Source organism: Haplochromis burtoni, unplaced genomic scaffold (assembly GCF_018398535.1).
Source record: "Haplochromis burtoni strain Fernald_Lab_line unplaced genomic scaffold, NCSU_Asbu1 Contig_79, whole genome shotgun sequence".
Lineage (NCBI taxonomy): Eukaryota > Metazoa > Chordata > Actinopteri > Cichliformes > Cichlidae > Haplochromis > Haplochromis burtoni.
In genome coordinates, this window is record NW_024582440.1 from 1,688,912 (window position 1) to 1,703,066 (window position 14,155).

Here is a 14,155-nt window from a genome sequence, read left to right on the forward strand (position 1 = left end):
CACACACACACACACACACACACACACACACACACACACACACACACACACACACACACACACAATGCTCAAAAAATAATTACCTGCTTCCGTACTGTTGAGTTTCTCCGTCCGCTACGCAGCAGAGAGGGAAAAGGGAAAAAAAAGAACGGCACTCTGTCATTATGTCTCCAGAGAAAGTCTATTTATACTCCCAACTCTGGTAATACTCTATTTGTATACACAGACACACATGGACATGTGTTGAGGATATCTATAAACACTGACAAGGAAAATAATAACCCTGCCTGCCAAGAAATCAGGCTTTAACACTGCTTTGGTAAATATGTGTGTGAATATATGTGTGTGTGTGTGCGCATGTGTGGGTCCCTATATGTGTATATTAGCATATTTCCTTCCTACGCCACACCTACCTGGCAAGGCAACAGTCAGTCTTCTGACCTAAAATAGGGAGAAGCAGGAAGGAAAAGGGGATGGGGGGTGGAGTGGGGTAAAGGGAGTTATGAAAGAGAAGAGAGAGATAGGCAGTTATAGCAGAAACAGGACGCATGAGGAAATTTGTCTGATGGAACAGAAAAAAAGAGAAACACACTTCCCACTTTTAGCTTTACACACACACACACACACACACACACAACTCAGGAGGGGTTCTCCCACAACGCTGTGAACTGGATGGCACTTTCAGCCCACTGCTACACCTTCCCCACACACAAACTAAGTTAAGCAAACAGCTGCATCCACATATGGTCACTGTCACTTTGACCTACCCTTGCCCTCTGTCACACACACTGAACGTGTGGATATTAGATATATTAAAGTGATTCTGCTTCCCTGCGTTGCTCACTGATGCGCCCCACTGCACCACTCATCTCTCAGATTTGTTCCCTGTTTAGCCTCTGGGCACCAGACTGTTCATGAATCCTGAATCCTGCTCAGTCCCACTGGAGGACTCCCAGCACGTAAACACTCACCCAGATGGGAAGGAAAAAAGATCAACTTCTAAAAGATATGAAGGACATTTTGGCAGTCATACTCACCCTCTCCTAGGGTCTTCTTGATGAGGTCATGCTTGGCCTCCAGCTTGGTGATCAGGTTCCTGCCTTCCAGAAACTCCTTCAGCTTCTACAACACATACAAAGACACACATGATGAAGTTACAGTTTGTGCAGATTATCCATTCCAGCCAACACAAATGAACATTAATGACCAGAGTCATTGCTAGATAAATGATAGCATTAATTGGAACTGACTGTGAAGTAAAACTGCTCCGTCTCCTGCTGATTGGCCCGTCGCTTGGCCAGGCTGGGTTTGCTGAGATAGGATTCACAAGTGGATTTGACTGACTCCATGCTGTTGCTGTGCTGGAAGCACTCGGAGACATCATAGTCCTCCACAGTCACCATGTCTTGAATGGTGGACAGAGTAGCCTCCATGGTTTTCTTCACCTGAATGGCAGCAATGATATAAAACAGGCTGGGATTAACACGCAGCGCAGGTGGACAGTGTGGGAGGCTAAATGTATAAATAAAACGAGAAGAAGAAAAGAAACATGCCCGACCTCATCATTCTCAATCTTAAGCGTGGAGAGGCGGGATTGCAGCTGCTGACACCTCTGGATCAGGTCGCTTTCAAGTGGCGACTGTGCACACATCACTCCCATCTATAAATGAAAAAAATAAAAACTACACATATTAGACCAATCACATTTATACACTTTCTCTGACACACAAACGAGCAACGGGACTCTACCGTGTCTCCCATGTGGGACTGAAAGTCAAAGCGAGCTGGTGGGCAGAAGACATTGTTGTAGGTCTCCATCAGTTTCTGTTTGTCCCCGTTGGCTTCAAGACTCTCTGTGGCTCCCTCTAGAGCACCAAGCCCTGTTTGTTTGGATGTTTCCACATTCTGTTCAGCAGACAAGTAGGTCCTCAGCGCTCGGTGGAGGCTGGCATGGTAGCCCAGGTCACAGCACTATCACACATGCAGACATATGGTATGAATAAACATTATTGGTTAAAAAAAACAACAACCCCACTCTCTTTAACTTTGTAATTTTTATAGTTTTGCCCCTTTGTTCTGCAATTCATTCATTTATTCAGAGGCACATGGGAAATGTTTAGAGAGAAAGCCAGAAACAGACCAGAAACACTGAATTAACATGGTATATGACAGTGTCACTAGACTTCTCCCACACACTGCTGACCTGCATTTTTATGTCAGCATCATTTATCAAATACAAGTGGAAAGTGCTGTACGATCAATATCGTCTTACTACAATAACCGTAGTCTACCCTAACTTCTCCTTAATGGTATTCATTCAAAATATATTTTAAAAAAGCTGTTACAAAGAACTTTTTTAAACCTGACCCTCGAAGTCTGATGAATGAATGAACATTGTGATATTGGAGAGGAGGAATATCTTGCTAAAAGAAAAAAGAAGTGCTGATAATAATATTGGTTCTGCTGTTTTACGATAGCATATGTCCCTCTCTCTGTACCTGCTACTATTAAGTGATTTCATGGTTATTTATCATGAAGTACCATAAAGATGTGTCATTTTTAAAACATAAAACTGGATATAATCTAATACCTAAAGGTGTAGTAGTTTGCTTACAGGATGAATAAATACAGAAAAAAGGCTGAATACATGCTGAGATAAGTATCCTCTTTTCCAGCAACAGGAAGCTGTCCAGTGCCATTGGGGCCGCTGGAGCTTTCTGTGACACTCAGGTCATGAGCCTGTTTCGCTGCCCTTTCAGGTCACCCTTGCAGAAACTGTTTATGCATACACATGAATAATTGCATGATTACTGCTTCCTTAATTTGCTTCACAGGCATGATAGGAACACTGTCTCCAGCTGGTACCTGCTTGCTGGTTCCAAGCAAAATTATACACAATTTTTAAACTAAAACGAAACATAAAAACCTGTAAAAAAACCAAACAAACAAATAAATAGAACTGATGTATTGCTACATGCCACCTCCTACCTAGTTAAATGTTGCTTGTCCAGACACGTGTCAGTTTCTTCAGAAATGAAACATGCTGATGACTGCTTCGTTATTTCAACAGGCCGTGACGCGTTATAATCAAGCAGAGAATTAACAGCTTCCGTGCAATCTAGGTTTTTTTCTTTTTGCCTCTGGCTGTCAATGGAGAGGCACAATAAACCCTGTGTTATGCACTTGGGAAGCATAAGGACTTAAGAAGAGAGACAGTACTGAGGCTAATGTGAAGAGACTGACCGAGGAGCCACCGCTGGCTCAAACGCAGACACAACAACAACGTGGTGCGCTTATACTCACATCAATGATGTCAGAGAGGTCATGGATGTAATATTTGAAGACGCAGCTGTTGGTGGCCTCGAGGGCGAGCAGGTACTCATTTCTGGCTTTGATGGCCTTCAGTCTGTTCTCTGTGTACTTAGCTTGCCTCTGATAAGAGAGGAAAGAAGAATAGGGACAGAATGAGAGAAGGAAGAGAGAGGGTTAATATGTGTTTCAGTGTAACGTCTCAGTATTGATTGCCGGTAATAAGAAGAGAGGAACCGTGCTGGTGTGACAGGCTCCAGTAATAATAAACAGGGTTAGCAATAAGCCAAGCGCACACTTATAAATCATTCATGAGACACAAACATAGATCTGTCTGACAACAGGTGGGGAGCCCAGAAACAGCCGTCATCTATCTGCTCATCTATCTGCTCGCTCCCCTCGATTTGCCCTCCCCCCTTAATCCCACGCAGGCTTGCTCACCTTCTCCTTCATCTTCTCGATTTTTTTGACGCTGGAACGCCGGACGGGTTTCTCGTCCATCTTTATGCTGGCCAGGGTGTCTGGGGAACGCGGCGTTTGGCGGTCATCCTGTCGACCAGAGCGCCCCATCTGCTTCTCCTCCTGCTTCTCTGCCTCCTTGAGCTTGGACTCAGCATTGATGCTGTCAGTGTTGTACATGTGGTATGTCTTCATCACCTGGAAACAAGGGTCGAGATTTGTAGACAAACACAGATGTGCGTCTCTTCACTCACTTCTGGCTCCGTATCAAAAGCGGGCCTTTTGCCAGTGAGCTGCCAGTGACCTGGATAAACCTCGAGCAATGGCTGGCTTCAAAATATTGAAGAGAACGCGTCACAGCACCGTGCTGGACGGCAGAGGGGTGTGGTTTGAGTTTACTGTGAAGAGTTAAACACGTGAAACGAGAGCATGTGCAGCGTCAGCCTTATTCAAGCGACCACCACTAGAGCCATCATTATGCTGTTCTGCTCAAACCCTCCAGCAACACTGCAGACAGACACACTGGTTTGTCTATGAGCAAGCATGTGAGCGTCACTCAAACCAGATCTATTCCTATCTCTTACTATAGACTATAATTACAGTGCAAAAGTTGCTTTTATGGGCCTGGCTGAGCCTTAGCTGAAGCTTTAAGCTGTAGTAGAAAACCCACACACGCAGACAGTGAAACACACTCAGACTGCTTTAGTGCTTTCGGCAGTAGCATGAAAATGTGGAGCCAGACTCTTAGATGCCCGTGATGGTGGAAGAAGACAGTGAGGTTTGGCATGTTTAACACGATCACCATTTAGCTTTGGCACATCCGCTAATTAGCTTTAAAAACAGGGTACAGTTGAATTTGATGTCATTAGTTTTGCAGGCATTTTGGTGGTGAACTAAAGGAGTAGATCGAGCAAAATATTAAATATGAATGTGACGATACTGCTAACTAAAAACTTTAGGGGCCCTGAAGGCACCATAAAGCTGATGACGGCAAGAAATGCTGCTCAAATTCACACCTGCTGGTCGTACTCCACAGAACGTAAGGAAATGACTGAGGTAACTGTAGTTAAACTGTTTACTTTCTTATGAGCTCATATTTGTCTAAATACACTGTGAAAAAAGGTAAAAGAAAGCAGTTTTAGTGTCTGCTAACACCTACCCATAGCACAACAAGGGCAGGGCTCTTTCTCATTGTTCTGTATGAAATGCAGGCGATCGTGAGACAAAATTATAATCTTGCTTGTGACTGTAATAAAAAGGGTTTTCCTTACCGAGTAAAGCTCATTAAGAACTTTCAACAGGTCTTCTTGCAGCTGTAAGCCAACCTCTTTGCTCTGATGAGACAGAGAGAGAGACAAACAGAGAACACATGTGGTGAAACAGTCCCAACCATTGACACAGTGTTATAACTTGCAGCTTCTAAGGGCTGTCCACTGATGGGGTCCCACTATACCCACTCAGCCATGTGGTCGATCAATAAATCAAGAGTAGATTATCTGGCCAAACAGCAGTGGACAAGTGTCTAATCCAGACAAATGAGTGAGGCGGTAATGGTCCCGATGGATGTGGAGCTACAGATACTGATCTCTACATGATGGCCGAGATGGCGAGAGGACAAAAGAGCTAAGGACAGGGTGGGATGACGAAGTGGCAAAAGACAGAAAAAGAAACAAGAGAGGGAAGACAGAGAGTCATACAGGCGCTACCATTCTCCAGACATAACTGCCAGGAGCCACTACTGACTGATGACTTCACAGCAGCCCACAGATGAGTAGACTCCACACACATTAGTGCACACACATGAATAAACACACACATCCATTCAGAGCCCTTCTCAACATTTCTATGTTAGGACTTTGCTAATCTGCTAAAAGGGCACCGTCCAGACTTGGGTTTAATATTATCACAAACCGAAACATAAAATTTTAAAATCACTCAGTATCACAGATTTGCCTCAGGACAGTGCCTGTCCCAAAAAACAGGAAGAGTAACAGACAAAGGATACCTCTGTCTGACCGGCAACATATGGTTTGTGTGTTCAGAATGGATCCATATGGAAAATGTACAGTGTGAACATACAAGGTAGGAAGATACCAAAATGATAACTGGTGACAGGTAAAAGAAGAGCAACCGATTGAACAATAAAGACAAAATATTATTATCGGGTTTAGATCAGGGGTGCCAAACATAGGGCCCGCGGGCCAAAATCAGCCCGACAAAGACTACAATCCAGGCCACTGGAAGGCTGGAAAAGGAGGGCATACATTTTGGGGTTTTTAACTGTATTTCCTATTGAGAAAGACCTTCCCAAAGGCCATTCAGAGAATTAAATGATAGAAATGTTCCTGTTTGTCATCACATTTTTCTTTATCAAATTTTGATTAAAAAAAAAGAAGAACATTTCCAGTGTGAATTAACAAAAACTCTATACTCACAGGACAATCTGGGCAGCTACCAAAACCTTTTCTGTAATTTTGCACATTTATCATGTAGAAAATCTTAAACATGCGGCTGAAATTGCACTTCCTTTTCTTGTATTAAGATATCTCTGGGATGTAATGTGTAGTCAAACATCTTTATACTGACAGAAAGAGGAAAATCACTCGTCCGACCCTTTTAAGATCAAAGTGGGCTGTATGTGGCTCAAGACGTAAAATGTATTTGACGTCCCTGGGTTAGATTTTAAGGCCTAAACAGAGTCATGGAGGCAGATGTCTGTGGTGCCATGACAGGAAACTGCCCTGGAATTTGCTGATTTCTTTTCAAATCGCAATATGAATAGGAAAGGGCTCATGCTTCTCACTGTATTAAGAGCATAGTCAGACTGTTTCAGAATGATGAAGGGCCACTTTTTCCCATTTTGAATTTTGTACATCATCAAAACCTCCTTCAGATCTGTTTAGGTTAAAATTAATTCAAGTCAAGTTCCAAATTGTTGAGATGGGATCAAATCAAAGAGTTTTACTTAGAATTATGCTTAGAAGACTTTATGTACCTTAAAAACAAAAAGTTAGAATAATCAATTCGGATGAAACAAAGGCATGAATTATTGTCTGAGACAGCCAACACCAGAAAAGACATTTTTAAGTCTTTGTGATATCTTTGATAAGCTGATCCAAAGAAAGAGTACAATAACTGCCAACAAAAATCTTTCTGTCAGTTCTTGCTCTTGATCATTTTAGTTTTATCAGAATTCGGAAGCAGAAAAGATTGCATTACACAGTTTTTCCCAGCAGACACGCAGACCTATTTTAGAGTGACAAGAAGACACTGGAGTGTGATACATTATCAATATTTGATATTTCAAGACCGTCCCACAATTTCCCATCTTTTATGCAACATATTAAACACTTGGTAGCAAATGTGGGCAGCATGGCGGTGTAGCTGTTAGCATTGCTAGCACTGGCCGGCTGGGGCCTTTCTGTGGGGAGTTTAGATGTTCTTCCTGTGCCTGTGTGGATTGCCTCCGGGTACTAAGGCTCCCTCCCACAATCCAGAGACATGCATGTAAGGTTAAGCAGTAATTCTAAACTGACAATGAAGGAGCTGTAATAGTGAGCAAGAGTAATTGTTTGTCTCTCTCTGTGACAGAGGTGCGACCTGTCCAAGTGGGTATCCCAGCCTTTTAATCAGTTTGGAGTAGGCTCCAGTGCGCCCTCGTGGACCTGATTTAAATAAGAAAAGGATGATTGATGGATGGATGGTTGCAATGGCAGCTGAAAATATGGAAATCATGTTGTTGTTTTCTCTTTCTTTTGTGATTTTCTACTTTTTCTAAATTCATAATTGTTTCTGCAGAAAAAAAAAAGAAACCGAAAAGGCCAAAAAGGCCGTTGCATTCCATTGTGACATAGTCACTGTAGCTCGGACTGGTGATTGAATGACATGAAATTACACTGACAGGGTTCAGAACACACTCAACACAAACTCACACATGAGCTTCCTCTTTCGATATACTTCAATTGCATTGCAGCCTCTTGCAGATATGCTTCAGAGCATGTGTGCCTTCTGTAAAACGTGGCATGTACCTCTGTGATAATCTAGCCGTGGGAGTAAAAGGTCAGATTGATTGCCACTGGAACTCATAGAAATAAGGAAACCAATATCTGACACATTAACTGAACAATATCCCTTTTACTATTGGAAGTGTTTGCAGTGGTTACGATATGTGTGTACACAGATTTACACATAATGCAAATCTGTGTACACAATCTGGCTTCAATGGTGAGAGACAGCAGCAGATAGGGAGGGGGGAAATGAAAGGAGGAGAGAAATAGGACAGTGAAAGTAACAAAAAAAGAAGAGGAATGCAGACTGAAAGCAAAAGCAGAGCATGTTGAACATCTGTCTTCTCCTGGATGAGGGCGCAAAAAGGAGCAGAGAAGGCTCGGAGGCTTACAGGTCAGCGAAAACAAAAAAGGTTAAGGGTGGGAGGTTTGAAGGTGGTATATGAAAAAGACAAGGCGAGGCGTGTAGGGGATCAGATATCATAATGTCGAACCTATGTGACATCATTACAAGGGACAAAAAGGTCAGGAACAGAGGGGATAAAGTGGTACGGAAGGAGATTTAGGATAGCACGGCAGACAAAAGAGGTAACAGGATAACTGTAGTTTTCCTGCCCTCTAAAGAGGCACACATTAGGTGACAAAGCCCAGACCACAGCCAATCAAAAAGCAATAGTCATGGCTGAGCTCTCCTACCGTGGATGTCGACCTTTGAACTTCCTGTTTTGCCTGTGGTCGCCTACGTTACACTCTACAGGTACTACAAAGCAGAAACTAGCAACGGCTTCATTAGTCCTGATGTTTGTGGCTTAGGTAGAGATTGTGTACGTGTTAATAGTGCAGTTTGATTCATTACTGCTTCCTGTTGGCCAGTGACTAAAATCTCACACACTCCCACTCTATTTCAAGAGCCTGAGATGAATGTGTTAGCTTCTCTAATACGGGTTGTGCTTTGCATCTCCATGAGTTGTGTTTGTGTATAACAGCCCCTGGCACTACTGGTATTCATGCCACTGACTGGAAATGTTATAAATGAACCAATTATCCATTTAATTAGCCATCAGAGCATTCTCTGTGCAGCCTGCTTATGGCCTAGACATGATGGAAACAACCCACATGCACATGCACCCAGTATTAAAAAAAAAAACGTGAAAAATTTAAATCAATGTCCAAGAGGCTAGAGGGCAGGAATGAGTGCTGCATGTCGGACAGGCAGAGAAATGAAAGTAGAGGTTTGTGTGCGCTCCTGCCACTTGGGATCTGATTGTAAATGTAGTTCAAAGACAGCCTATCGGGTTGGAAATCAGCAGCCTCTGCCGTGACATTCCACTCACAGATGGCCTCACTTTGCTGTCGGAGCAGACACTTATCTTTCTATACTTGGAGTGGCTTTCCTCTGATTAAATTTTTTCCCTGCGCCCATCCCTAGCCTTCTTCAACGTGACCTTTACCTTAGAGTCAACTCTTAATATCCAAACTAACACTTACTGTAAATTTAAATTCAGCCCTTTGTGTCCATCGCTCAAAGCTCCAATACGGCTGCTAAAAAATGCCAGAATGCCCTGCAGAAATGTTCACAATCTGAAGCTCACACAGAGCAAAAAGGAAGCGCTGGAGAAAAGTAAGTGGTTGTATTAAACAGATTAGAAATTTTATTTGCATTTTTGTCACTAAGGGCTTGTTTATTTGGTCTCATATCCTGGAGATGAGCAGCAAACTCCCAGGGGAGAATACTTCCTTGCCATTTGTTGTCATGTAAAGCCCACTCGCTCTGTTCCAGTTCTTTCGTTTTATTCTTTTTTTTTGTTCTTCCTCCACATTTTTACTCTTTCATCTCTCAGACTATAAAGGCAAAGATCAGGGCAGACAAGGAGGAGGTTTCGGTATGAAACAGACAGTATAAACTCTCCTGGCCTGAGGTTCTGCTGCCTCGCTGTCAGTCAATAAATCAGCCAAGACAGAAAACAGATGCTGGGGGGGGTTGGACATGGCAAAATATGACATGGATGTAGCACATCGTGCTGAATTCTTTCACTTCTTTACGTGAAGTGAAAGAATGGGGAAGGAGCATCTAGCTAGCAGCAGCATGGATTCACACATGAGAACGGCTCTGAAATAACTGCGATCCTTACGCTGTTAGGTTCCCCACATAAATCAAGCTAACCGCGATGGACAATTAAACAAAATTACAGTGAGGAAAAACAATCAGAGCGAGGCTCTGATGTTTCTGCGTGTTTGAGTGGGTGCTTACCTTCTTGAAGAGGCGCCCTGAGTCCTCACTGATCTGTGCAAAGCGGGGAATGATGTTGTTGAGGTAGAGGTCAGACAGAGTGGCGTGGTCGCGGCTCTCCCTCTTTACCTGTTGCAGCAACAGGTTCCAGCAATTCACCGGAGATAAAATGCTCTGCTCCTTCCTGTATGCACAGAGAGAAATGACATGTCTTTATTCAAGGGAAGCTGTAATCTAAATTCACTCATCTAACATTCACTGCAAACTTGTACACACAGGTCTACTTTATGTTATATGCAAAATCAAGCAAACGGTACACCCATAATACAGCTTTTACAAACATGAGACAGGGCACTGGGATAACAGGGATAGACAGAGAGTTTGTAGACAGACTCTCTTACACACATACATACACAAAGGGTTGGTAAGCCAGCCCCAACGCAGGATTCAGCCAGGGTACAAAACCCAGCAGGAAGAGGTAAGGCTCCCCTGCAAGCACAGCTGCTGTCGAGGGAAATAAGCAAGAGCAGAAAAAGATGGAAAAAAGAGGGCAATCTGAAGACTGTAATCATTTCACTAACGATATAATGGTTCAGTGGTGTTGCGCTCTTTGTTTCAAAGCCATTACACAAATGCAAAGCTGTTAATGCCCTGCTTACATGACAATACAACAGCTTTTATGGGGTGTGCACACTATAAAAGTGTGTGTGTGTGTGTGTGTGTGTGTGTGTGTGTGTGTGTGTGTGTGTGTGTGTGTGTGTGTGTGTGTGTGTGTGTACTATAGTATGAGTTATGGATGATCTAGTGGGTAAAATGGATTATGAGTGAGTGTAAGTGGATGAAAGAAGGCCTTTGTGTTGTTAAGAGGAGCTTTAACTGGATAGAGACAGCAAAGAGCTGCAAGGCAATTATATCACACACACACACACACACACACACACACACACACACACGGAAAGTAGAACAGTGACCCCAGCACAGACGATGCCAAACAGACAGAGAAAGTCTTTGATTTGACTAAGTGGGGGTATACAGCGGGGGCGGTGAGGGGACTGTGTGCATGTGTGAGAGTAAAGAAGGTTTTCTGGGGGTGTGTAAGGGTGGTTCGAATGAGATGACTCAATGGTGGTGATGTGATAAACTGGTACTGGGTGACACTGGTCTCAATGTCATATGACTAACTACATGAGTCTAACAGACAATCCATCCGCACCACCTCAATACTGGAACCCGTCTCGCACTTGTTATGTGGATGTACCTCACTTTCCTTTCAAACTTCTCTCTTCTGTCTGATTCATGTCCGGTGCGCTCTGTCTTTACTGGTTGCACAACAAACACAAAATGTGACTCAAGTTCCTCCGTAAGCTCAAGAAGACAGCCTTAACGCCACCATGTGACTCGTCACCCTGAATCCACCAGCGATAACCATGGCAATGGCACTGCGGCACTGGGTGAAATATCATCCAAATCCCTCTCTGACCTTCAGCTACTGCAAGGTAAACACTGAAACATAATTGGCCCCCCTCGGGTCACATGGTGCAGATGCTGTTCCATACTGTTACAAAGGCTTCATCCCCGCATGAAGTTATTTTCATTACTTCCTCGCAGGCATTACAGCTTTTGCAGCAATGCATCTGTGCGTGAGGATTACTTGAGCGCCTGATTTAGACAGTGACACTAGACAATACAAATTACAAAAAAAGAAAAACGGGGCAATATGTGAAATCTGAGAGAACTAAAATGTGCTTTCATGAATCTGTGTGAAAACTGATTTTAATTCCTGGTGCGTGATTTTTGATTTTGTGGTATTTTAAAGGAGCAAATAGATAAAGCCGTGGACTTAAACTTAAAAAGTAACAGCACATGTAAAACGGATTTTTACTTTTTCATCCCATGGGTGGTCATGCAATCATGTGATCAGATATCAAAAAATCTCATTCAAGTACTGGACTGTGCAAGAGGCTGCATCGTATTAACAGTCAAACTGTCCTAATATTTAACATAAGGGCAGGCTTTGAATGAGTGCACAACTTGTGAGGGCTTCTCCATGTGACCAATCAGCCTGTCAGCCTAAGGACACACACACACAAGGACATACACAATACGGCTAAACCGTGCAGTCACCCCCCAACCGCTGCTGTATGCAGTCTGCCAAATAACTCGAATACCAGGGGTCTCCACGGGATCAACACACTGACAACCCTCACACCCCACATTGCTTAGAGCACCATCAACGCCTGGCTGTGCCGAGAAACATCCACAGCACCCTTCTACACACACACACACACACACACACACACACACACACACACACACACACACACACACACACAAATAAGCACAAATAGCCGGAAAATAACTGAAATTCCAGCATGGCACCCGGACTGAGCAGCAGCAGATGCAGCAAGACTGTTAAATACACTGATGTTGGGAGAAAAGAAAAGCAAACGGGGTGGGAGAAGAGCACAGAAATGAATGAAAACTACAAACTGAACAGTTTTCAGTCATACTTTTGGTGCCTTACGATGACTTAGTGGATATGATGGGAGCACACCTGCTGCTGCTGGAGCTCCAGTCGAGCAGGTAACCTACATCTTCTCTTCTGTTTATTGCTCTCCCTTTTCCTCATCATCTTCTTTCCCTCGCCCACCCCACCAATATGCATCGCACAATCTGAAACTGTCTCAGTATTGATCAGGGCTGGAGGGTGTGTATGAGGCCGAGTGAATTTGTGTGTGATGTGGGGTATGTCCTCACGGTCGGAATTGGGTTTCGTTTAGAGGACCTATTGATCCTTTTGAGTCTGCGAGAGAGCACGTAAACATGGGTTTGCCCCCAGCAGGGATATTAATATCTCTGGAAGGGTGCATGGTGCTTAAGAAAAGGGAACAGTCACTCTATGGAAGAAAGAGGAAGGCTGGTATTTAGGAGGTAATAGTTTAGAGGAAGTCAAAGAAAATATAGAAAAGCTGAGCAGGAAAAAGTCCCTGTCCTTTGTTACAGTTTCAGTTAACTTGGAAAATCCAGAGTATCGAAAATTAAAAAGATCATTTCTGTGGAAATGAGCTATACCTCTAACACTTCTAAAACCAAAAGCTGGTAGCTAAAAGCGCCTCTGCTAATGATTTTTTGATTATTGTTATTACCAGTTAGTTTCACAAACACAGGGTTAAACACTGTATCTGTCCATTATTATTAACAAAATGCAGCAATTAGCATTTGAACATAAGCTGCTGCTCCATGAATGAATTCCCATTTTCTGAGCATGACAGACAAACATATTAATCTGTACGATAGCCTTAATTACATCAAGGCAATGCAAATCAAAGTACTAAATTATGTTTCTGTCTAATCAAATGCTTGTTTTTGTCCCTTAATGTAAAGCCTTCGTGACAAACATAAAAAAAAACAAAAAACCTGAAAGCTGGTTTAAAACCCTATGAGGGTAAATTTCAATTTACAGAATCTGTGTGTCTCTTTGTTTTCTCATGTGACTCTTTTAATTGGGCCTTCAGTCCTAGCAGGGAACACGAAAGAGACAAACGCACAGAAGGATGACGATATTGTTTCTGCAGAAAGGGCTGTCTCTGCTCATTTAAGAGTAAGCAGTTACAGATGACACACAGCTGTGTGACAAGTCATCAGACATTTAGTGGAGCTATTTGTGTCCCTATGGGTTGGTTAATGACGTATTAATGATACTGCAGTAACGACAACAGGAGCTTATTGCTTGTTCAGCTAAACGGCAGGGATCGCCCATTATATGTACTATTGCATCTAAAGGCTGTTGCCAGCATAAACCTGTGTATTATATCTCAGCATTTAGCAATCCTCAGAGTTGGCGGTCAAATTCCTGTTCACAAGGTAAAAGATGGAAGTGAGATGCAGTGAGGCAGTACTATCCAATAGGATATGTTGTGTGTGTGTAGTTTATGAATAGCTAGCAGTTCAGTGAATCCTTCCCTACAGGGAGGCAGACTGCTAAATCATTCCCCACTCAAAAAGTGACAATTCTACAAGAATGCTAATGCCGATGAGCGACTTATGTAGTTTATGTAGAGAGAGAGAGAGAGAGAGAGAGAGAGAGAGAGAGAGAGAGAGAGAGAGAGAGAGAGAGAGAGAGTCACCAGGCCTGTGACGTATAGGATGA

At 43.1% G+C, this 14,155-nt stretch overlaps 1 protein-coding gene across 3 annotated transcripts in view; it reads right to left on the reverse strand.

Moving 5' to 3' along the window:
- The window catches only part of srgap2 (SLIT-ROBO Rho GTPase activating protein 2), a 55,356-nt gene that overhangs the window by 9,869 nt on the left and 31,332 nt on the right, over positions 1-14,155 (reverse strand). For all 3 annotated transcript variants that reach the window (XM_014334352.2, XM_005924692.3, XM_005924691.3), the window contains exons 3-12: positions 10,027-10,189; positions 5,040-5,102; positions 3,751-3,966; positions 3,304-3,432; positions 1,750-1,971; positions 1,559-1,660; positions 1,251-1,445; positions 1,038-1,122; positions 414-441; positions 84-114 (exon numbers count right to left, since the gene is read on the reverse strand). In XM_014334352.2, coding sequence (XP_014189838.1) covers positions 84-114; positions 414-441; positions 1,038-1,122; positions 1,251-1,445; positions 1,559-1,660; positions 1,750-1,971; positions 3,304-3,432; positions 3,751-3,966; positions 5,040-5,102; positions 10,027-10,189 — 1,234 coding nt within the window. The remainder of the gene's footprint in view (positions 1-83; positions 115-413; positions 442-1,037; positions 1,123-1,250; positions 1,446-1,558; positions 1,661-1,749; positions 1,972-3,303; positions 3,433-3,750; positions 3,967-5,039; positions 5,103-10,026; positions 10,190-14,155) is intronic.